The sequence below is a fragment of the Nyctereutes procyonoides genome, unplaced genomic scaffold (genome assembly GCF_905146905.1).
Source record: "Nyctereutes procyonoides isolate TBG_1078 unplaced genomic scaffold, NYPRO_anot_genome, whole genome shotgun sequence".
Classification (NCBI taxonomy): domain Eukaryota; kingdom Metazoa; phylum Chordata; class Mammalia; order Carnivora; family Canidae; genus Nyctereutes; species Nyctereutes procyonoides.
This window is the reverse complement of record NW_026575020.1, coordinates 1,849,544-1,875,444: the sequence shown is the minus strand read 5'-3', so window position 1 is coordinate 1,875,444 and position 25,901 is coordinate 1,849,544. Positions and strand designations below refer to the sequence as shown.

The 25,901-nt window shown below is 40.7% G+C and overlaps 1 protein-coding gene across 3 annotated transcripts in view; it reads right to left on the bottom strand.

The window, feature by feature from the left end:
* Positions 1–25,901, bottom strand: part of BRCA1 (BRCA1 DNA repair associated) — a 63,756-nt gene that overhangs the window by 8,718 nt on the left and 29,137 nt on the right. For all 3 annotated transcript variants that reach the window (XM_055322915.1, XM_055322905.1, XM_055322920.1), the window contains exons 12-18: positions 22,279–22,450; positions 14,158–14,281; positions 11,371–11,561; positions 9,353–9,663; positions 5,613–5,700; positions 3,284–3,361; positions 2,712–2,752 (exon numbers count right to left, since the gene is read on the bottom strand). In XM_055322915.1, coding sequence (XP_055178890.1) covers positions 2,712–2,752; positions 3,284–3,361; positions 5,613–5,700; positions 9,353–9,663; positions 11,371–11,561; positions 14,158–14,281; positions 22,279–22,450 — 1,005 coding nt within the window. The remainder of the gene's footprint in view (positions 1–2,711; positions 2,753–3,283; positions 3,362–5,612; positions 5,701–9,352; positions 9,664–11,370; positions 11,562–14,157; positions 14,282–22,278; positions 22,451–25,901) is intronic.

The window sequence follows — 25,901 nt, the reverse complement described above, 5'->3', positions numbered from 1 at the left end:
TCCTTCAAAGGAAGTAGAGTAGATACATTCTATTAAGGAATTCAGTATTAGTGCGCAAAATTTTGACAACCCCACCCTCGCCTGAAAAATCATTCTTTTTGGTGGTCTGAATGAAATGACCAGTATCTCAGCTGCTGAAATTAATTCACTGAAGCAAATCTTTGTGAGCAGAAATGAACAATAGGCTTTTCACCTCATTGAGACTTAATGTATTTTAATTTTCAACATCTGTCTCTTCTCAAAACATTCACTTAGCATTGAGATTAAACTGCTAATGCTGTGCTGTTATAAAGGAAACTGGAGAATTCTTGATCTCTTAAACCAATTGTGTATTACCATCTAAAGAAACAAGGCCTTCTCAGATCTCCATGAAGAGAGTTACAGTTAATGAGACCAAAATGATAAAGCATACATTTAACACACTAAAGAAAGTTGTGCTTTTTCAAAATCACTCTTTTGACTGGTTAAGTATGAAGAAATAAAGAAGAATGAGATTGGGGAGGTTAGAGCTTTGGGGAGAATTTTGGGGAAGAACGCTTAGGAACAATTCTGACCGCAAGGCCATTGTACAGAAGACAGTGTCACGAATGTCACCATAGGCTGTTATTAGAACAAGGAACACTTAACATTTCATAGCCACTTGAGTGAGAAGAGCCTAGTGCTAAAAATGTTTGAAGCTGACCCTCCAATTCCTTGTCCTGATTATTGTACCCTCGTGCCTACTTAAGCTCCCTACCTGAAATCTAATAGAAATCCCTACATCTGCACATCTAAAACTGAGCTCTTGACTTGGCTCCTGCCTCCCGTTCTACCCTCTCTCAGGATGCTCCTCCTCCGTGTCTGATTTACTAACATCCACTCCATTGTTCAGACCAAGGACCTAAGCCTTAGCCCCTCCAAATGCCTCCCTTTACCTTACCCTTCAAATTTAACTCTTTAGCAGTCCTATCTCCAAATAGAACTCAAACCAATCTCTTCTTATCACCTCCATGCTGCCAATTATACTACAAACAGAATCCTAATTCCTTTCCATGATTTCCACCACATACTCCCTTGTCTACAACCTTCTCCAACCCCTGGTCCAACCTCCACTCCCTACACAGAATTCACCAATCAGGACTCTCCAGTTACACTGGCTTATTTTTCTGTAATAAACCAAACTCATGGGATCCCTGGGTGGTTCAGCAGTTTGGCGCCTGCCTTTGGCCCAGGGCATGATCCTAGAGTCCCAGGATGGAGTCCCACATTAGGGTCCCTGCGTGGGACCTGCTTCTCCCTCTGCCTATGTCTCTGCCTCTCTCTCTCTCATGAATAAATAAATAAAATCTTTAAAAAAATAAAAAAAATAAACCAAACTCATTCCTACCTCAAGACATTTATACTTGCAGTTCCTCTGGTTGTTAACATTTGTTCCCTACATTTTTCCAGGCCAATTCTTTGTTTTTTAGGTCTCTCGGCTCAAGCTTTTCAGAAAGTCTTTCCTGGTTTCCTTAGGTGGTCAACCTCTGTCCAGTCAGTTGCTAGTCTGTTGTTCTGTGTATTTCTCCACAGTAAATATACACGTATTTTTAATTATTTGGTTACTATCATTCTTTTTTTTAAAGTTTTTATTCCATAGAATTGTTGTTTTTCTTCTAAGTGGGCTCTACACTCAGCATGGAGCCCAACATGGGAGTTTGAACTCATGATCCCGAGATCACGATCTGAACTGAGATCAAGAGTCAGATGCTTAATCAACTGAGCCACCCAGATGCCCTTATTTATTTGGTATTTTAGATGCATCTTTATTTTATGTCTCCCCTCAATAGAATATGAATCCCCTCAGAGTAGGGACCTATCAGTCTTATTTACTGCTGTTTATTCCTGCAGCCCAGGACATAGTATCATATTAGGTCACTGAATCAAAGTTAAAACCAACAAAAATGTCATTTAATTAATCATGAATATGCTGAATAGTGCATAATAGTTTAAAACTGCTTTTGCTAATTTTATTTTGCCTGATCTGTTGTTACTGGCAGCTCTTAGATGGCTCTGTTCTAAAATTATTCCTCTCCTACACTGTCTTATTTACCTCTCACTGTGCTCAGGATCATAAGGAGTAACATCTTTTTGAAGGCATCTGATTTTTTTTAAATTTTTTTTAATTTTTTATTTTTTTTTTTATTTATGATAGTCACAGAGAGAGAGAGAGGCAGAGACACAGGCAGAGGGAGAAGCAGGCTCCATGCACCGGAAGCCCGATGTGGGATTCGATCCCAGGTCTCCAGGATTGCGCCCTGGGCCAAAGGCAGGCGCCAAACCGCTGCGCCACCCAGGGATCCCGGAAGGCATCTGATTTTTAAGCAGATACACTTGCTTATTAATATGAAGGGTTTTTCTTCAATGACAGTGGACAACCAGTTTTCCGCAAAGGTCTACACCCACGTAAGATTTAGGTGGGCCTGTTTCTTAGGCTTATGAATCTTTTCTTTCTGCTTTCTAAGTTCCTTTTCCTTCCTCCAAGGAAAGGATTGTTTCCACTGAAACTTAAACAAATGAGTGAGAACACAGAATTTCCTGGCTTGCTCTGAGTAATTCTTGATGATCCACATCTTTGGGGAAAGTCTTTGGAAAGCAGCACAAAAAAAAAGGAAGCAGAGAAGCGTTTATAGTGATTTTGTGACTCAATGGCACCAAGTCTTTCTGATTCGTTTGTAACATTGAGTACCTACCTCATCTAGTATCTTTCTTTCTTTAATAGACTGGGTTACCCCTAAAGAGATGACAGAAAAGACAGGTCACACGAAGGCAGAGGAACATGTTCTTTTCATGGAGGTAGATGGTGAAGTGATTCATGTAATAGCACACAGGGCAAACTACTGAGTAGAGGTCCTCTCTTTATAAAGCCACAGCTCCCTAATAGTTTTTCTTCTGGAGACACTATGGTGGCTTAATTTAAACATTATAAAATAAATAAATAAATAAAAATAAACATTATAAAAGTGCCTGCGGCACATGGATTTCTGCCTGGTATTAAATAAATCCTTAGTTCATATGCTAACATTGCTAGGAGCAGATTAGGTCCTATTAGTTATAAAAAGAAATCCATTTTCCCAAACATCACCAGCTTATCTCAACAAAGAGATATGTATTCAAGATAAAGCTAGTTTAGTGTTACCATTAAAGACCTTTTGGTAATTCAGATTCAGCATCAGCAAAAACCTTAGGTGTTAAAAAATGTTAGGTGTAAAAATGCAATTCTGAGGTGTTAAAGGGAGGAGGGAAGACATTATATTGTACTTACAGAAATAGCTAACTACCCATTTTCCTCCTGCAATACCCAGAAAATATTTCAGTGTTCGTTCGCACACAAACTCAGCATCTGCAGGATGAAAAACATCCAAAGGATTAGAAGTTGAAAACAAAAATCAGGAAGTTCTGCTGTAAGAAGCTAAAGTGCCCCTAGCTCCTTATGCTACTTGAGATCAATCCGGATTGATGATTCCAACAGCCCTGGGGACAGACTCAGAGGCTGGAAGCACACTCTTTTTTTTTTTTTTTTAATTTTTATTTATTTATGATAGTCACAGAGAGAGAGAGAGAGAGAGGCAGAGACACAGGCAGAGGGAGAAGCAGGCTCCATGCACCGGGAGCCTGATGTGGGATTCGATCCCAGGTCTCCAGGATTGCGCCCTGGGCCAAAGGCAGGCGCCAAACCGCTGCGCCACCCAGGGATCCCTGGAAGCACACTCTTAATTATATCCAGCAGGTATGCATCTTTGGAAGTCTGGAAGAGGCTGATAGGAGGTTAAGACCACAGGAAAGGTCTGCTCTATCTTCTAGGTGTTTTTTTTTTTAAGATTTTTTTATTCATGACAGACAGAGAGAGAGAGAGGCAGAGACACAGGCAGAGGGAGAAGCAGGCTCCATGCACCGGGAGCCCGATGTGGGATTCGATCCCGGGTCTCCATGATCGCGCCCTGGGCCAAAGGCAGGCGCTAAACCGCTGCACCACCCAGGGATCCCTAGCATAGGCTTTAAACTCAGAATTCAATTTTAGTTCACTTTTAGTTTAAAAGTAGCAAATGCTGTATTGCCTTTGTTTAAACACTGAACTAGGATCCCTGGGTGGCGCAGCGGTTTGGCGCCTGCCTTTGGCCCAGGGCGCGATCATGGAGACCCGGGATCGAATCCCACATCGGGCTCCCGGTGCATGGAGCCTGCTTCTCCCTCTGCCTGTGTCTCTGCCTCTCTCTCTCTGTGACTATCAAAAATTAAAAAAAAAACAAAAACACAAAACTGAACTACTTTAGGCTTAATTTGCATTTAAAAGTTTTCTTTTCATCTTTCAGCAGCTTTGACCCAAAACTATAGTTTAAGATATATTAAACTTTAATGACATTCATCTCTAACATAGCACTTGATTCAAAGTACCCTGTTCTGGCACCTGATTCCTGAGAGTATTATCCTCTGACCTTGTGGTACAGTGTTTGCACTGCAAAAATCTAAGATCTTAGAAGTTTGAAGGTACTGTGTCCCTGCCAAGGAGTCTGAACCCCTATGCTTAAGTGCCTGCAGCTGTGTGACAGAAGCACCCTGGAAAGGACCACTGTATTTCCAGAGTCAATTCTATTCAGAAGGTTTTAAGACCTGAACCACAGTTTGCATCTTCTGTGTGCTGCATACACTGTCCTTTGCTTTCTGGAGCCCAACAAGCGGGTCCACCTCCTCCTCCAGAAAGCAGCTCTTCAAACACTGGAAGACAGCTGGCTCCTTCCCTTCAGTCTTTGCATTCCTTCCTCTGTTCTTCAAATGACACTGCTTTGAACTCCTTTCTTCCATCTTCACCATCTTACCTCTGGAGAAATGCTCTAGAGTTTGTCAGTGACCAGCTTAAAAAGAAGGCAGGATGCTCAAAACAGAACCCATTATCTTCCAGGCAGTCACTCCCACAGAGGATGCAGTAGAGGGGGTCAGAATCTACACTTTGCTTGCTCTGGACACTAGACTTACACTCATAAGGCCTGATTTCAAATGAGCTCTTTCAGCAGCCCTGAAATGTTTACTTAGATTTAGCTAAAAGCCTCTGAGATCTCTGTTATCATACAAGTCATAATTAAGATAGAAAAAGAGAAAGTGTAGGACAAATGAATTTTCCCCTTCTCTTTTTCCTGTTTCATATGCTAGGCTACCTCAGAGGTGACAGTGGACTTGCTTCCTGAAAACCTGTCAACCACATTCAAACCAGGTATGCAAGTAGAGCTAGGACACAGAGTAGACACGGGGCTAGTGTTTCCAGCTGCCCTGATTTTGAATGCAGACTCACTTCATTCCCCTCTTTGCCCCATATGTTCCTTCTGGATTTGGGCTCTTGTCTTATCAGACAGTCCTTCACATGGTGTGGTTGAGGCAGGGTGGACTAGAAGAGGTTCGTCATTCTAGCTCACTACTCTCCAAATCTTAACCCAAACAAAAGGGGCTCAGGAATAGCAAGACTATTATTTTTCTTTCATAAATAACTGATCAACTGCTGGAAGACTGTCATCCATGCTTTTTGCTTAACAAATAATCCCATTTCTTCACGTAGTTTTATGCAACAGACGCAACATGCTCTATAAGGGCTCTTGGTGTACCTGTTTTCATAATGACATGAGTTGTCTCTTCAGAAATTAGATTAGTTAAAGTGATGTGGTGTTTTCTGGCAAACTTGTGCACAAGCATCTGAAATCAAATCAAACATCATATTATAATCAATTGCCTCTAGTACACAGTTTAGACTGTTACCCTAGCTTTGAGTCTCCATTTTCCTCACAAAAGGTACATCCCTTTTATTCAAACATGCCTGAAGTCCCAAAATAAATAGTAATTTAATAAAAATTATGTAGCAATCTGAGGAAAAAATTCTAAAATAGTCTGTGCTCACAGACATGGAATTACAACCCAGGATTCAAAATAATTTTTCCCTTTAATAGCAGATCTCATTTGATTCCTTAAGACAGTTTCTTTGCAGAGTGACACTTTAATATAATTTAGATTTATCAGCCTACACTTTATAAGCCAAGAGGTAACCAGCCTATTCAGAAAGTCATGCCACAGATATGTGGCTGAAAAACAAGGTTCAACCCTCTGGTAGTTTCAAAACATTCAAGTCAAGATGCTTCTAAAGGTCAGTGCAAAAACTATCAATTCCACTTAAGGATAAGGATTAGAGGAGACTCAGGTGATTCCCCAAAAAAAAACTCACACCTTCTAGCTATTATCTATCAACGAAATAGAAATCAATAAATAGCAAAAAGGATTAACCAGATCCATTACGGACACAGTTGACATACTCAGTAGCTTCTGTTTGTTAAGCAACTTTGCTTACCAAGGACCATCATGTACTAGTCATCACCAACCATGCCAATATTTCTGTGCTGTGCAATACTGCAATGGAGAACAGGCATCTTTCTTTCAAGCTGCCTTGCTCTCTACTGCCACAGGGCACTACAAAAGGGAGGCTAGAAAAGCTAATGACATTCTCCCCCTTTTGCCACTGCCCTCTGCCAGGATCATTAGCAATTCTGAACTGATTAATTGCTGAAATCCCAGCCTTGAAACAGTGTTCAGTTAGAAGAGCAACAGCTGAAAAGATCATCTTAATATGGGCTTCGGAATTAATCATGTGTACTATAGTCAGCAGCTTTCATAATAAATTTATCACACTTCAGCAAGTCTGAATGGAGCTGAAAAGTTTTCTTCTTGGCTTGCCTAAAGACAACACATACCCAAGTCACTTAGAGTCTAATCTACAGCTCTGAATTGTCCATGGCCAGAAAAGATTAGATCATTTTAGACTCTCTAAAAAGCTGAACTCACAAAACAAAGGAAAAGGAATGCTAATTTTCAATGAGTAAATGGGAATTCTAGATGCACAGGCAAATGATCAAGAGCAATATAAGCAGACAGAGTATGAATTTTCAGAACAAACAGCTGATCTGGACACATGGTTGTAAGATGGGAATTCTGGCATTACAGATGAGAATTTATTCACTGTATCTACTAAGGAAGACAGAGGTTACTTTGCCCTTTTAGTTGTGTGATACATTTGGCACACAGAGAATGAATGTTATGCAGAGGGACACCTGGGTGGCTCAGTGGTTGAGCATCTGCCTTCGGCTCAGGGCATGATTCCGGGGTCCCAGAATCAAGTCCCATATCGGGTTCCTTGCATGGAGCCTGCTCCTCCTTCTGCCTCTCTCTCTGTGTCTCTCATGAAAAAATAAATAAAATCTTTAAAAAGAATATTATGCTGGAAAAAAAAAGGGGGGGGGGGAATCCCTGGGTGGCTCAGCAGTTTAGCGCTTGCCTTTGGCCCAGGGCACAATCCTGGAGTCCCGGGATTGAGTCCCGTGTTGGGCTCCCGGCATGGAGCCTGCTTCTCCCTCCTCCTGTGTCTCTCTGCCTCTCTCTCTCTCTCTCTCTCTCTCTCTGTCTATCATAAATGAATAAATAAATCTTTTAAAAAAAAAGTTGTTTAAAAAAAAAAAAGAATGTTATGCTGAGACACTACCTGTAGAAAGGACGAGAAATGGTTCTTAGCCTAGGAAGGATATATTAAGAAAAATACCTAAGAATGACTGGGTCATTTCTCAGTGTGCAGTAACTGGCACCCACTATTGCATCCATCTGATACGCTGATGTGTTGTCTTATGATTCTAAAGAAATAGTCATTCAATTACTTTATTATGAAAGGATAGCAATGGTGATTAATTATCAGGGAGGTCAATTTCCTATGATGTCTGAAATCTACACTCAGCCCAAGCAGAAACAAAATTCCAATGGTCTTAATGTTTTAATGGAAATTGCTTTCTCTTTCTTTTTCTTTCTTTCTTTCTTTCTTTCTTTCTTTCTTTCTTTCTTTCTTTCTTTCTTTCTTCTTTCTTTCTTTCTTTTTTCTTTCTTTCTCCCTCCCACTCTCCCTCCCTTTCGTAAAGATCTTATTTATTTATGAAAGACACACATAAAGAGAGAGGCAGAGACACAGGCAGAGGGAGAAGATGGCTCCATGGAGGAAGCCTGATGTGGGACTTGATCCTGGAACTCCGGGATCATGCCCTGAGCCAAAGGCAGACACTCAACGGCTGAGCCATCCAGAAGTCCCTGGATATTTTTCTACAATGTGAAACAATTCTTATTTTTGGTACCGGGACCAACAACTTGTCAAAATCCTAATCGGGGGTGGGGTGGGGTGGGGGTGCTATAGGGCAGAACTGATAGAGTGGGCTATTGAATGTGTTATAGGCCAGGATAAAGACAAACACTGGCGAAATGTCACTATCTGACAGTGTGCTTGGAAGCACTTTGGGTTTAGTTAATTACACTCATAAGTTCGCTCATATGTAAACCAAGGTGTTTCCTCTGGGGAGTAAAACTATACTTACTTGCTTTTTTAGATAAAAAGAAAATTAAAATTAAAAAGCTCTATATTATACACAAAACTATAACCTTTCTACTAATATATATATATATATATATATTTTTAAGATTTTATTTATTCATGAGAGACACACAGAGAGAGAGAGAGGCAGAGACTCAGGCAGAGGGAGAAGCAGGCTCCATGCAGGAAGCCTGATGTGGGACTTGATCCTGGGTCTCCAGGATCACGCCCTGGACCGAAGGCGGCACTAAACCACTGAGCCACTGGGGCTGCCCCCTTTCTACTAATATTTAAGTTATTTTTTATTTTTTTTAAAGATTTTATTTATTTATTCATAGAGACAGAGAGAGAGAGGGGCAGAGACACAGGCAGAGGGAGAAGCAGGCATCATACAGAGAGCCTGACGTGGGACTCAATCCAGGATCTCCAGGATCAAGCCCTGGGCTGCAGGCGGCGCTAAACCACTGTGCCACCGGGGCTGCCCTTATTTTTTAAAGTAAATATATACAAAATAAAAATAAAGCTTTAGCTTTTTTTTTTTAAATTTTTATTTATTTATGATAGTCACACACACACACACACACACAGAGAGAGAGAGAGAGAGAGAGAGAGAGAGAGAGAGGAGAGAGAGAGAGAGAGAGGCAGAGACACAGGCAGAGGGAGAAGCAGGCTCCATGCACCGGGAGCCCGACATGGGATTCGATCCCGGGTCTCCAGGATCGCGCCCTGGGCCAAAGGCAGGTGCTAAACCGCTGCACCACCCAGGGATCCCTAAAGCTTTAGCTTTATCTAGGTCCCAATTTTCAGAAATTAGTAATGGAAATTAAATCACATAGAATTGTTCTTGGTTCCTAGATTTCTCCCAATAGGTTATTCATTGCTAGTAGCTACTTAAAACTATTTGTAATATGTTAAGAAGTCTCAGTTGTTAGGGAGATACATAAATATACTCACAAATTCTTTTGGGGTCAAGCCTGATGCCACCATAGATATTCTTTTGTTGACTCCTCTTGTTGAAGACAGCACTTCTGGCTTTTCTCTGCCCACACTGTCTTCGCTCTTATTATACCCAGCAGTACTAGCAATACGGACAGCAGCTGTACTCTTGGCTGATTCTTCGACCTGAAATTGGGGTAATTTCAACGCAGAGGTTGAAGTTGGCATGCTGCTAACATGAGCCAGCTCTGAGGCTCTGTGTGACGAGGGATCAGACTCAGGGTCATCAGAGAAAAGGCTGATTCCAGATTCGAGGTAAGGGGCTCCCTCTGAAAGGCACAGGGGAAGAAGTTTAACCCATATGACAATGAATCTTGAATTACCAAAGAATTCATCATGACTCTTTATTTTAAAAATAAAAGTATAAGTCAATTGACTAAAGAAATATAGCAGCATTTTATCGCTAATAACAAGAATACAAATAACTTTAAATATCTCAAAATCTTTAGTACTTATGTTCTCCAACTGTTTAACGACCATAAAAAACATGGTACTTTTGTAAGAAGGAGAACAATTTTGAAAAATGAGACAGGGATGCCTGAGTGGCTCAGCAGTTGAGCGTCTGCCTTTGGCTCAGGGCGTGATCCCACGGTCCTGGGATCGAGTCCCACATCGGGCTCCCTGCGTGGAGCCTGCTTCTCCCTCTGCCTATGTCTCTCCCTCTGTCTCCGTGTCTCTCATGAATAAATAAATAAAACCTTTAAAAAAAAAAAAGAAAAATGAGACAAGTTTTTTGTCTCAAATTGATTTTTGTTTCTCTTCTTTTCTTTTTTTTTTTTTAAGATTTTATTTATTTACTCATGAGAGACACAGAGGGAGAGAGGCAGAGACATAAGCAGAGAGAGAAGCAGGCTCCATGCAGGGAGCCTGATATGGACTCGATCCTGGGATTCCAGGATCATGCCCTGGGCTGAAGGCAGGCGCTCAACTGCTGAGCCACTCAGGCATCCCAAGATTTTTGTTTCTTTATCCACAATTTTATCATTGTCTTTTTGATTTAATAAATTATCAGATATCATTACCAAATTAAAAATAGATGACCATTCCTGAAACACTTCAGAAAATGTCACTCTATCAGGAAGTAAGCATAGCTAAAGAGAATGTGTGAGATTCCTATCTATCTATCTATCATCTATCTATCACAGAGAGACAGACAGACAGAGGCAGAGACACAGGCAGCAGGAGAAACAGGCTACCCACAAGGAGCCTGATGCGGAACTCAATCCCCGACCTCAGGATCACGCCTGTGCCAAAGGCAGAAACCCAACCGCTGAACCACTCAGGCATCTCTCCTAAGGTGATCTTAATGAACATTGGCCAAATACCACATTTAGGTGCCAAAGAGCACATTTTATGATAATGTGTTTTTGAGGACTAATTTAAAACTTTTTTTTACTGATTAAAACTTTGATTTATAAGCCATAAAACATACCATTCATTTAAGGTGATTTATAAGGCATAAAATATAGTCATTTATATTCATTAATTCATAAAATAAGAGCTTACTTTGGAGATCTGACTCATTTTTCAGTAAAGGACAGGCTGAAAACTTTATTTGAGGTCCCTAGAATTCTTTGTTTTTCACCTTTTTTTTTTTTTAGGAGTCACTATGCCCCATGTGGGGCTCGAACTCATGACCCCAAGATCAAGAGCTGTATCCTCTACTGACTGAGCCAGCCAGATGCCCCTAGGGTCCTAGAATTCTTACTTAACAGTTTAAATAAAATATTTAGAGCACACAAGACTCTCCCATCCTCAAAACTGTCAGTTAAACCAATACAGATTAAGAGCTGCAATAATTTTCATGTAAATTTGGATTAATATTCAAGCTATTTTTCTAAAATGGGTTTAAGTATAAAAGAAGCGTTCATTACAGATTAGACATGCTAGACATCTGAAAAGTTGATTAACCAAAAATATCTTTAGGTAAGAGTCAAACAGAAGTGTTTCCCCCATCAGAACAGATGACGCATTACCCAGATCTGGTCTTGACAAATAAGATTGCTCCATGAGATCTCTTGCTTCTGACTCAGTTGGTTGTTGCTCCTCCATACTGACAACCTTAGTGAGCTCCTTCTGAGATGGGCAGTTAGTGTCCTGAAGACTCCTTGGGCAGCTGTGTACATACCATCTAGTATCTAACAACCGGGACTGTGAAGGGGAAGACCTGGAAGAATGAAGGGAGAAATGCTCCATCATGGCTTATGAAAGGGCTCATCATACTTCCTGTGCAGCCAAAGCATAAGTGGAATAGCTCACTGTTAAGAGAGGTGGGGAATGACTAGTGAAAAATCTAGAAGTCTGGAGTTGTGATGCCTCCCAATGTGTCAGGGCTACATACAACAGCTCCCCTTAAGGCCTGGGCTGTGGTGGGATATTTTTCAGCTGTTCAAAAAGCATGTCAGCAAATTTCACCAAATTTCCCACTGTCATTCACTCACTCTATACACTTCCACTTGAGTCCAAATGGATGTGTTAGAATTAGATCTCTCATGAAAACAGAGAGCTGATTAATTCTGACATTTCTATACTCATTCGTTCTACCCAATTTTAGCAAAATTCATTGAATCATCCCTACGTCCTGCCTTTTCAATGTCCAAAGCCATTCTTTTTTTTCTTTAACATTTTATTTATTTATTCATGAGAAGAGAGAGAGAGAGAGAGAGGCAGAGACACAGGCAGAGGGAGAAGCAGACTCCACGCAGGGAGCCCGATGTGGGACTTGATCCCGGGCCCCCAGGACCACGCCCTGGGCCAAAGGCCACGAAACTGCTGAGCCAACCAGGCTGCCCATCCAAAGCCATTCTTAAAACAAAACCAGCTATAAAGTACTGTCAGAAGAGCACATGTGGCCAGTGATTCAGTCTTCCACTCTTTCAGGTGTTAGGGCTTCATAGAAGATACTTAGCAACATATTTAAAGGATACTTAATAGATTTGAGGACTTCATCCTCAAATGCATTTATAGTATCCTTTAAATAAAAACAATGGCTAATAATTAAATAATAATAAAATTATCATAATATACAATTATAATGGATTATTTAGCAAAATAAGATATAACAATATGTACAATAATATAATTAATTAAAAAACATTAAATAATTGTCAATTAAACAATTACTGGGTGTTTACTACAAGTCAAGCAATAAAAGTAGGCCCTAGGCATTAAAGATGGGCAAAACCTGAATCGCTGCTCTTGGGTAGTCTCGTAGAGAGTGGACATTCATCAATATGTCGCTTCTTTTTTCTTTTTTTAAAGATTTTATTTATTTATTCATGAGAGACACAGAGAGACAGAGACACAGGCAGAGGGAGAAGCGGGCTCCAGGGAGAGAGCCCGATACAGGACTTGATCCCAGAACTCCAGGATCATGCCCCAGGCCAAAGGCAGGCGCTAAACCATTGAGCCACCCAGGGATCCCCCCTTTTTCCTTTTCATATGTATACATATATAAAAAAATATATGAATATATATTATATGTAATATATACATATTTTATGTAGACTCCACACCCAGCTTAGAGCCAAGTGTAGGGCTTGAATTCATGCCCCTGAGACCAAGAGTCAGATGCTTAATCGTCTAAGCCACCCAGGTGCCCCCAACGTGTAGTTTCTTTAATAGGGTACACTGGGGAAGAGGAGGAGGTCTAGGAATATTTAGTCTCAATATTAAATGGCTGGTTAGCTCAACTGGTTAAAACATGGCAATGAGGTCATTCCAACTAAACATGTGCTAGTACCTATGGAGACCAGATCTTTGCGCTCTGTCGAGCCAAAATATCAGTCACCCAGCCTTTTTTTTTTTTTTTAAAGACTATTTATTTATTTATTCATGAGAGACAGAGAGAAAGAGAGAGAGAGGGAGAGGCAGAGACACAGGCAGAGGGAGAAGCAGGCTCCACACAGGGAGCCTGATGTGGGAATTGATCACAGGACCCCAGTATCACACTCCAAGCTGAAGGCAGGCACTTAACCTCTGAGCCACCCAGGCGTCCCAGTCACCCAGCCTTAAAAATATTCAAGAGGCTTGAAAGATAGTATGATTAGACTATCAGCAACTGATTACTATTTTCAGAAAGATAAATAAAAAATAAAAATATATGTACACACAAGTAGGAGCTCAATAATATGAATTCCTCTTTCTTCCTAGAGCAGTGAGATGGAAGACTCTAATGGCTCTGAGGTCCTGCTCTGAACTATCAAATATTACCAGTCCCAACTTGTCTTTTTACCCTCATATCATTGAAAAGATCCAATGAGGAAGCAGGCAAAGTACTTTATATTCATATTTATATTCATATTTGAATTCATATTTTTATTCATATTTGAAAATATGAAGTGCTATACAGTCTTAGCTCAATGATGATTTGCATAGACATCCCTGAAAGAGATTCTGAATTTTCTTGGGGTAAATCAATATCCAAACTTTTTCTAGAGAGGCAAAAACTTCGATTAGGGCAAGGGCTACTTTGGAGAAGTTTACTTCAGCTCCCAGGCTTATTTAGGTTTTAATTCTATATTTTACCCCTTCAAAAGGGACAGATCTACTATACATTTCTCATCTCATAGCTCATGCCTTGTATAGATCTAGAAAACCTATATGCAATTAAACAAAAGAAGTATCTTAGAGCAATGAAAGGTTAGAAATGGCTATTTATAAAAAAAGTAGAAAAAGGATGGTGAAAAAAATTTAATAATAAAAGTTCAATAGAAGTAAAGATGTTACTTAGAGACCACAACTTGACATTTATTACTTCTTACCGTATCATTCCTGGTTCTCCATTTTTACTGGTGGAACTATCCAGAAATACTCGAAATTTGTCAGTAGAAAGGCTTTCGGTATTCTGGCTTATAGGAGAGTCACTACTTTTCTCTGAAGTTAATACTGCATTAAATGGAATGAGAAAACAAAGAGATCTACTTTACTGCTTTGTCCTGATGATAATTCAGGTGAGGATATTGATTTTTCTAAAAGCAGCAACCTGTGACAATCAAATTGGTTTTTAAACAAGTAATCAGACAGAATTTTGTAAACATAAGTGATGCAGCACCAGACGAAACTAAATGACTCAAAAATAATAAGGACAATGAAGGGAATTACTTTAGGACAGAGTAAATGAAGATACTCGGCTGAGACGAGGCTGGAAAAAAAAACATACATTTTTTGGGCCCTGAATGATAAGGAAACAAGAACAGGAAATGAATTTTTATCTCTGCAGCAAAATAAATTATTCTGAAATCCCCTTAGATAACAGGGAAGAGAAAGTACTGGAAAGCCCAAAGCACATTCTCTACTGCCTTCACATCAAAGACTGTAGAGGATGGGGATTTGAGCTTTTTGCACATGTGGGGTGTGGTCGGATGAGAAAGAAAAAAACAGGTGACAATTTTGCTTCCCATTTTCAACGACTAAGGAAAAAACAAAACAAAAAACCAACCCACACACCAAAAAAATGAGGTGCAGACTGATAAGGAACCTTGAAGTAATCCATGGTACTGATAATGAAATGGCATAGGAAAAGGAAAACACACACACCAGACCCAAGGCAAAGTTCTGGCATGTTAGTACATCTTTTTTATTTATTAATCCTCCAAACGTATTATTGTATCACTGCTTTCTAGGAAATGCCTTCAAGGCAGAAATCTTTTTTTTTTTAAGATTTTAATTATTTATTCATGAGAGACAGAGAAAAGGCAGAGACATAGGCAGAGGGAGAAGCAGGCTCCATGCAGACAGCCGGATGTGGGACTTGATCCCTGAAACTCCGGGATCACGCCCTGAGCCTAAGGCAGATGCTCAACTGCTGAGCCACCCATGTGTCCCAAGGCAAAAATCTTAAAAAAGCAAAAACAAACACTTAAAATTACAAATGTCTTCTACCCATTAAAGTCACTGATGATTATAATTTCTTTTGAACTTTTTAAAAATTTTGAGCTTTTATTAGAAAAGCTCAAATGCATAAAATCAAGGCAATTTAAACAAAAGGCTGTATTAATTAAACTGATTTTTAAGTCACTGGATAGCTTGGGGGGGAATAATCATTGGTTTCCTGAGTTATTCCTCAAATGCATTATTTCTAGTTTCCTTTATGTCCATCTTTTCTGGACCTGGTTGTTTCTAGGATCACAGGAACTCCTAACTGCTCAAAGTAAGGAGTCTTACAGTGAACCAGCAGGCTTTTCTTTCAACTGCATATGTATCATTTCACCCCAAATACAGGGTGATAATTGATAAAAGATAATTTTCAATCTCTTAGGAATCACACCCAAAAGAATTAACCACTGGAAAGGGTTAAAAAGAAAAAAAGTGAAAGGGTGCAGGGGGTAGGAGGGGGAAGAAGGATCCTCAGACAGAAACACAGATACTAAAGTCATTACATCATCTAAACATTTGGCATATGAGTTGTTCTTTTCTTTTAAAAAATATTTTATTTGAGAGAGTGCATGTGAGAAGTGAGGGGTGGGGAGGTGGTGCAGAGAGAGAGGAAGAGAATCCCAAGCGGACTCCACGATGAGCACAGAGCTTGATGCAGGGTTCAATTACAGAGCCCTGAGATCATGACCAGAGCCAAAACCAACAGTCAGACGCTTAAATGACTGAGCCACACTGCTCTTTTCAATACAACAAGGTTCAAGCTACAAAAAGAAATTAAGCTACCCTGAGTTGGATTTGATAACTCAATAGTATACAAAAAACACAGGGCAAAACTTTTCTGCTCTTCTTCTTTAATCCTTATTTCATAAAGCAGGATCCAGAGCCAAAGTCCTGGAACAGTTTCTCTTAAACCACCCCTCCTCTCCTGGGAGGAATATAACCTGTTATATTCTTCATGGGTAGAGAATATGGGCTAAAGCAAACATTTAATAAACTTACTGCCTAAGAATTATGCAAAATATTGGAGGGGGATAAAAGGTAAAAACATCAGGGAAGAAGGAAAGATATTAAGAAATAAAACACTATGAAGTATAGGACCTAAATGAAATTCAGTTTTCATAACCCACCCACCCCAACTGATTCAGAATTTCCAGGGAAGGAGCCAGGAATTGAACGTACTGCAGGACAGAAAAGCTCAGATGTGTCTGAAAATCACTTCCACTGTAACGGACTGTGATCTTATAAATGCTAATGTTTGCGTTGTGAATGACAGGTAATCCAGGAGGGAAAAAACCAACAAAGTGCCTTTACTTATACAGGGAAGTACACATAATTTACAATGGGTAAGGATACACATTTGCACAAAAATATGCAGGCTTGGGAATGACCCCTAGATAAGCCACAGGACATATCTATGTTAAGGGCAGAACATTTGATGTAAAGACCCTAGAAAAAGAGCTCTCATCATTTTAAGAATATTGGGTTGGGATCTTGGGTGGCTCTAGTCAGTGAAGAATCTGCCTTCGGCTCAGGTCATAATCCTGGGATCCAAGGATCCCAGGATCAAACTGGAGTGGCTGGGCTCCCTGCTTAGTGGGGAGTCTGCTTCTCCCGCGCTCTCTGCTTCTCCCACCACTTGTGCACGCATACCTACTCTAAGTAAATCTTAAAAAAAAAAAAGAAAAAAAAAAAAAAGAATATTGGATCTTAAACACCCATAATCCTACTATCCAGAGACTTTATATTTATTTATGAACTTATATTTATAAATAGACTTATATATAAATCTATTTATAAATAAACATAAATATATAAATAAAATATATTAGTATATAATAGTATACTAATATATACTATTTCTTAATATATAATATTTATGTTATATATAAATATAAGTATATCTTAGTGTATTTATATATACATATGTAATATATTTATATATGTATATATTTATATTTATATGTAATATATGTCTAGAGTTTCATTCATTACTAGTAACGTACCAATGTTGGTTTCTTGAGTCTGAGAGGAAGCACCATGGTAATGTAGGATGACACTAGGGAAACCAAAACTAGATAAGCGGTAGAATTCCTTTTTTTTTTTTTTTTTTTTTAAATTTATGATAGTCACAGAGAGAGAGAGAGAGGCAGAGACACAGGCAGAGGGAGAAGCAGGCTCCATGCACCGGGAGCCCGATGTGGGATTCAATCCCGGGTCTCCAGGATCGCGCCCTGGGCCAAAGGCAGGTGCCAAACCGCTGCGCCACCCAGGGATCCCAGCGGTAGAATTCCTGCAGGAACTCTCTGTACTATCATTGCTTCTTTGTAAATCTAAAATTATTCAAAAATAAAAAAGCTTATTTTAAAAAAAAATGTCAGGGGCAGCCCAGGTGGCTCAGCGGTTTAGCACCGCCTTCAGCCCAGGGTGTGATCCTGGAGACCCGGGATCGAGTCCCACATCAGGCTCTCTACATGGAGCCCGCTTCTCCCTCTGCCTGTGTCCCTGCCTCTCTCTCTCTCTCATGAGTAAATAAATAAAATCTTAAAAAAAAAAACATAAAAAAAGAAAAAAGAAAAATAAATGTCAGTACAGCTGAAGGTAAACAAAACTACCCTTCCTAGATCAAGAAGTCTGCTTGAATTTTAGTTCCATTCACCAACTTAAGAAAGGAAAAGGTACAAAACTTCAGCTGATACTGATACACTGTTTCAGAGATAAAGCCACATTTCAGAATCCATACCCAGAAATTTTCTTTAAGTCTGGGGTGGGTTTTCTGAGTTTTTAATAATGTGAATTAAAATATTTATTGAGTGCCTACTATGTCTAAGAGTTCTCTGCCTCATGGAATCTACATTCTAGTGGGAGGTGAAGAGGAACTCTAAACAGTAAGCAAAAAAACCGCTGTATTATTAAAAGTTCATAAGGGTTATGAAAAGAATAGCAGGGTAAAGTGGGGCTGGAGAAGTCGGAGAGGGAAAAATTACAATAAAAAATACAGTGGTGGGGATTCCTGGGTGGCTTAGCGGTTTAGCGCCTGCCTTCGGCCCAGGACATGATCCTGGAGTCCCAGGATCGAGCCCCACATCAGGACTGCATAGAGCATGCTTCTCTCTCTGCTTGTGTCTGCCTCTCTCTTTTTCTCTCTCTCTGTGTCTCTCATGAATAAATAAATAAAATCTTTAAAAAATATATAGTGGTTTATGGTGGATATTATTGAGAGGCAGCATTTGAGCAATTTGTACAACATATTTCAGTTATGCTAATGTAAGAGGTCATGGAAGATGTTCTCTGTGGAATCGGGAGAAAGTACTTTTTTTCTTTTTTTTTCTTTCTTTTTTTTTTTTTTAAAGATGTGGGACTTGATCCTGGAACCCCAGGATCACACCCTGGGCTGAAGGCAGGCACTAAATCGCTGAGCCATCCAGGGATCCCTGGGCAGTCGGCTTTCTATTCTTTCCCTCCCTCTGCCTCTGTCCTTCCCCCCCATGCACATTCTGTCTCTAAAATAAATAAGTAAATCTTAAAAAGAAAAAAAAAAGAGGGCACTTGGGTGGCTTAGTTGGTTAAGCACCTGCCTTTGGCTCAGGTCATGATCTCAGGGTCCTGGGATCAAGCCCCATGTCAGGCTCTCTGCTCAATAGGAGTCCACTTCTCCCTCTCCTTCTGTGCTTTCTCTCTCTTTTTCAAATAAATAATTTTTTATTTTTTATTTATTTATTTATTTTTTTAATTTTTATTTATTTATGATAGTCACAGAGAGAGAGAAAGAGAGGCAGAGACATAGGCAGAGGGAGAAGTAGGCTCCATGCACCAGGAGCCCGACGTGGGATTCGATCCCGGGTCTCCAGGATCGCGCCCTGGGCCAAAGGCAGGCGCCAAACCGCTGCGCCACCCAGGGATCCCAAATAAATAATTTTTTAAAAAGATTTTATTTATTTATTTATTTATGATAGACCTAGAAAGAGAGAGAGAGAGAGAGCGGGAATGGCAGAGACACAGGCAGAGGGAGAAGCAGGCTCCATGCCGGGAGCCTGACGCGTGACCCGATCCCGGGACTCCAGGATCACGCTCTGGGCCAAAGGCAGGTGCTAAACCACTGAGCCACCCAGGGATCCCCTAAATAAATAAATTTTTAAAAAGAAAATAAATTAAAGTGGGTAGCCCCGGTGGCCCAATGGTTTAGCACCACCTTCAGCCCAGGGTGTGATCCTGGAGACCCGGGATCGAGTCCCACATAAGGCTCCCTGCATGGAGCTTGCTTCTCCCTCTGGCTGTGTCTCTGTCTCTCTGTGTCTCTCATAAATAAATAAAATCTTAAAAACAAACAAACAAACAAAGCAGAATGCCAACTGAGCACAGAGGCCAACTCAAGTCTCAATTTCAGGACCTATGAGATCATCCCCTGAGCCAAAATCATGAGTTGGACATGCAATGGGCTAATAAGCCATCTAGGCGCCTCACACCTTTTTTCTTTTAAACAAAGAAATCGGGGATCCCTGGGTGGCTCAGTGGTTTGGCGCCTGCCTTTGGCCCAGGGCGCGATCCTGGAGTCCCGGGATCGAGTCCCGTGTCGGGCTCCCGGCATGGAGCCTGCTTCTCCCTCCTCCCCTGCCTCTCTCCCTCTCTCTCTCTATGTCTATCATAAATAAATAAATAAATATTTTTTTTAAAAAATAAACCAAGAAATCTTCATTAGCCTCTTGTCTCTCCTCTCAACATTTGTCCACCTATTTGAGAACTCTGAAGATGCTATAATTTCATAAGAACACCATGAATAAGTTTACTATAAAAGACAGTAAAAGCTCCTGACAAAAATGTTATACAGAGACTCAGAAGAAGTTTTTTTTCTTTTTCTTTTTTTTTTAAGATTTTACTTATTTACTTATGAGAGACAGAGCTAGAGAGAGAGAGAGAGAGAGAGAGAGAGAGAGAGAGAGGCAAAGACACAGGCAGAGGAAGAAGCAGGCTCCATGCAGGGAGCCCGACGTGGGACTTGATCCCGGGTCTCCAGGATCATCCTGGACCAAAGGTGGCGCTAAACTGCTGAGCCACTGGGCTGCCCTCAAAAGAAGTGTTCAAAAAGGTTTTCAAATCCACAATAAAGCATAATGCATAAAAATATAGCATTTATGAAATTTTAAAATGAAAGAAGAAAGCCGTAAGAAATGTTTGTCTGCAGATTTTCAGGAAAAAATTAATGTGCACACACAACACTCTAAAACGGAGACAGCATATTTACACACACATTCAAAGCCAGACAATAACATTTTATATGTTGTGCATTAACAGGGAAAGTCTAATCTGTTTTTAGAACTAAGATGGTGAAAGCACCCTAAAGAAGAGAACTGTGCTGGGGATGAGACTTTAGGCTTCATTATCTGGGAGATGAACTAAATGAAGGTACCGTTACAAAGAAAGCATTTTAAGGAAATACATTTTGAACCAGTGCCATAGCAACAGAGTCCCCAGCTTCTTATGCACGTGCTACTGTTTCTCCCTGAACACAAAAATACTGCAGGGCACATTCTGGGACCAGGGCCACACTATTCTGGAATATTAAGACTTGAATTCCTAGAAAGACAAAAAGGCAGGCCCTGTGGTCCCCAGCAGGGCTGGGGAAGGGAGCAATGAAGAAGAAACATTCATACTAAGTTAGCTGGGTAAGTGTCCGGAGTCAGGAGTGAAGAATATTTTGGGAGGGCTCAACACACCTGCCAGTCCATAGGCAGGGCCCCCTCCCGCCCCACCCCTGCACCCTGCCCGTGGAACCTGGGCCTGCACATAGCCTCTCACCTATGTGTCTATGGACCTGCCCCCCATTAATTAAACCTTGCCTAATGTGCGGTCTTCCCCAAGGAGGAAGGAATTGTTTTTCTCCAATTAAAAACTCAAAGCTTCAGCTCACTTTCCTTCATTTATGCCTGCTTTCCTTCATTTATTCCTCAGCTCAGTGCCCTTCCCCTCTTATAGGAAGTCAGCTCTGATCAATTCCAATCTGACTGGTTACTAAAAATGACTTCTCTCAGAATAAAGCGCCCCACTCTCCACATAACTGGACTTTGTGGCTTATGGTACAATTCCTAACACTTAGGACATCTTTCTCTCAAAACCAGAAGGCACGTTAAATAGCGCTTTGGTTGGGACCCCTGGGTGGCTCAGTGGTTGAGCATCTGCCTTCAGCTCAGGGCATGATCTTGGGATCTGGGATTGAGTCCCACATTGGGCTCCTTTTGAGGAGCCTACTTCTCCCTCTGCCTATGTCTCTGCCTCTCTCTTTCTGTGTCTCTCATGAATAAATAAATCTTTAAATAAATAGATAGATAGATAGATAGACAGACAGACAGACAGACAGGGCTTCAGGACCTGACATGACTGTTTCAAGGCCTGTTGTTTTCTCTAAGCTTTCTGGAATGAAGGGTTGCCTATTCCCAGTCTTCCCCATCACATTCAGTTTCCTATGGGCTGTTGTTTTCTCTAAGCTTTCTGGAATGAAGGGTTGCCTATTCCCATTCTTCCCCATCACATTCAGTTTCCTATGGGCTCCTCATAGCATCTCCTCATTGTGGGTACTCAGTCAAACAATGATACTTCATGACTGTCTTGGTTACTCTGTAAGGTAAATTGTGAACAGGGACCAGAAGCAAGGCTCTAAATAAAATTACCCATGGAATGATTCAGCAAACTTATTCTGAGCAAAGAACATAAAATGTTGGATTAGGCCCATACTTTTTAAAGATTTTATTTATTTGAGAGAGAATGTGAGTGCTTGTGAGCATGAGCAGGGGGAGGAGCAAAGGGAGGACAAGCAGACTCTGTGCTGAGCATGGAGTCAGATGTGGGGCTGGATCCCAGGACCCTGAGAGCATGACCTGAGCCAAAATCAAGAGTCAGGGGCTTAACGGACTGAGTCATCCAGGTGCCCCAGGCCCACACTTTTTAGAAGGATAAAGGCTTAGGGAGGGGAAGAATTTTGCTTAACATATCAGAGTTTAGCCAATATTACAAACCTCTTTCTGATGCGTTTTGTTCCGGATTCAGCAGATCCTCAGGCGAACAAGAATCTGCTATAACGGAAGGGGAGCTGTTAGAGGGCTGGCTCTCATGCTGCTCTAACACAGCTTCCAGTTCAGCCATTTCCTGCTGGAGCTTTATCAGGTTATCTTGCATGGTATCTCTCTGCTGTAAACAGAAGAAATGACACCAAGAAAGTCACACTCTTTTAGCAACTTGCCAGAGAGCAAGAATATGTCACACCAATTAATTTTAACATGGGAATCGAAATCATCTAGCATGGAATTATAAGTTCTGGCTGAACACTTTTTAATCCAATCATATTCCTGCAATTAATGACCATAAAATGACTTCAGAATGATGTTAGAGTGGGGAAAAAACTCCTCAAACTCTCCCACATAGGCTTGCTTTATTGTTTTGTCCTTTCAGAGCTGGTTATTTTCTTTTAAAGCTAGGGAGCAAAAAAACCCCAAAAATCAAAAACCAAAAACCAAACCAAACACACAAAAACAAGGTACTCAAACATGATATTTAAAATTAGAATGATTCTGTTAACATTTTGCACAGGCTATGTTTCACAGATTTGGTACTGTGGGACTCATAAGAGATCTGGATTAATCTGGATTTCTGGCTGGTGAAGATTCTTCCTTTTCTGGGATTCTTTAAACATTTAGTTTCAAAAAGACAGAGCAAAGAGCTAATCCACTGATTTATCGATTTGTTCATTCAACAACTATTTGCTGACCATCTATTATATGTGAGGCACTGTTCTAGTGCTGAGGATTAGAGCCCTCATGGTGTTGCCATTCTGGATGTGGAGAGAGTACCTAGAGATCACCTGTTGGAGGGAAGGATCTAGCAGAAAGAGCCCTGGGAAATCCTGTAAAGATAGTTATTGTTTTCAATTCAAGATAATGGGCTCTTCTTGCCTTTTTTTTAATAGAAATTTTAAAAAATTGTTTTAACTTATTTTATTTTATTTATTTATTCATGAGACACACAGAGAGAGAGGCAGAGACACAGGCAGAGGGAGAAGCAGGCTCCATGCAGGAAGCCTGACATGGGACTCGATCCCGGGTCACCAGGATCACGCCCTGGGCTGAAGGTGGCGCGAAACTGCTGAGATGGGCTCTTCTTGCTTATGCGCCTTGCTGATGCTTACTTACCTATTTCAAGAAGAAATCTTGCTAAGTCTTAGGTTTTTGATAAAGCAAAGTACTTGATAAGTAAACGGCTTTCCAAAACACACATTTCCTCATCACTGGTACAGGAACATCAGTGGTTGCCAGTGAACCCCAGGGAAACAGACTGTTTCACCCTCCATTGCTTCTGATCCTTGAAAATGACTTTGCCCTCTACTAAAAACAAGCCATTTACTTTCTCCTGTGACACTGAGTTCACAGTTTTCAGGCTTTTATGACCAGAAAATGTATTCCCAGTGTCAAAAAGGCTTCTGCTGCTGCCCTGAGACTGCCCTGCTGCCAATGTCTGCAGCAGCGCCATTGCCACCACGTGGTGCTTGTGGGTAGTTCTGTTGCTGATCAAATCCTGGCCCTGGGGCTGCCTCGGTAAATCTGGAAGTAAACCACACACAGATAACTACTAAGCTTCAGAAGCTCTATCTGTCACTTCTGGCACGACCATCACATCTAACCTCTCTGTGGCCATTAAGTAGGTTAGAAAAGCAGGAAAAACAGTAACAGGAAAACTGTAATTAGATAACTTTACTTTGGGTTTTCTCAAAGGAGTTACTTTATAAACTAAATTCCCTTGTAGGTAATTGCCTAGATACATTTGCGAGACTAAAACCAAATTGCTTACTAATGAGTTTTTTTTTTTTAATTCTAATTCTTAAGTGTTTCTGGAATTAGCCCTATTTTTCTTTTATATTCCCAACATGCTTCTCTGATCTCTTTTAATACAGCTGCATTACTGTGGAAGTTCTTTAAAAGCCATGTTTACCATGCCTCTTTCTTCCATAAGGACCTTAGTGGCATACCACGGGTCAGATATGTTAATACTTTCTGGACACTATGCAATTATCACTCATTACTGCCCTCAGGATAAAGTCCAAATTCCTAAGCATAGCATTCAAAAGGCTTTTCACACACTGATCTTTTGTTTCTTCCCTAAACTATCCATATGCCCTGTTTTCCATCATATAGGACAACTTTGTGCTTTCTGGACATTTCATGCCTCTGTGTCTTTGCCTTGACTGCTGCCTCCCTTCCCTTTCTACCTTGGGAAAATTCTTCTCATCTTTCAAGGCCCAGCTCAAATGAGGTTTTTTATAAAGCAAAGTACTTGGTAAGTAAAGGGCTTTCCAAAACACACATTTGTGGACTCCTTCAGGAGTCCCCACCATCCACATCTAGTATCAGGAACAGACAATCGCCCCATTACTTCACTTATACTTTTAATGCATTAGTATATGGAAATGGAACACTGGACCCTTCTTAATGGGAGGAATCCTTCCTTCATCATTTTTGTATTCCCAATGCCTAGCATGTAGTAAATACTTATGTTTAATGTAGAAATGAGTTAATGAATGCAGTTCATCGCTCTTGGATTAAAAAAAAAAAGATACTAATAGTACCAAATTAGAATTTCTCTATCTCCTATATACTTTTTTTTAAAAGATTTTATTTATTTATTCATGAGAGGTAGAGAGAGAGAGATAGAGAGAGAGAGAGGCAAAAACACAGGCAGAGGGAGAAGCAGGCTCCATGCAGGGAGCCTGACATGGGACTTGATCCCGGGTATCCAGGATCACACCCTGGGCTGAAGGTGGCGCTAAACCACTGAGCCACCCGGGCTACCCTCCTATATACTTAGTTCAACAGTGGGAAAAGACTCTGCTTCAATCATTTTGCCTGTCTCTGCTACTCTAGATTTAAGTTAGCCAGGAAATCTGACTTTAAGTCTGTTTTGTTTAAGAAAAATTTAAAAATTAAAAAGATATTTACTCATAAGAGACACAGAGAGAGGGGCACCGACACAGGCAGAGTTCTTGAAGAAGCAGGCTTGCCGCAGGGAGCCTGACGTGAGATTTGATCCTGGCACTCCAGGATCACGTCCTGGGCCTAAGGCAGATGCACCCAACCACTGAGCCACCCAGGTGTCCCTCTCATGAATAAATCTTAAAAAAAAAAAAATCAGAAACTGGAACCTACAACCTTAAAACACAAGGGACAAAAAAGTGAAAGGCATCAGTGAAAGGGTGACAGAGCCCCAAATCCACACTCAGAAAGGAGCAGAAGAGTTGCAGAGAAAAGGCCTCCTTAGTCTTTTTGTTCATTTAGTCACCATGGCAATCCCGTAGGTGGGGAGAATACTGGTGGCAACTTGGGTACAACACAGGTCCCTGTCTCTCAAATTAACGGTTGTTAGAAGAGAGCTGTTCATTATTTCTGAAGAACAATCTAACAGTATGTATCAAAGACCAAAAATTCCAGTTCTAGAAATTTATACTAAGGAAACCACTGGGGACACAGGCAACTATTTAGCTATCAAGATCCTACTAAAGGGGTGCCTGACTGGCTCAGTGAGTAGAGCATGCAACTCTTGATCTTGGGGTTGAAAGATCGAGCCCCATGTTGGGTGTAGAGATCACTTAAAA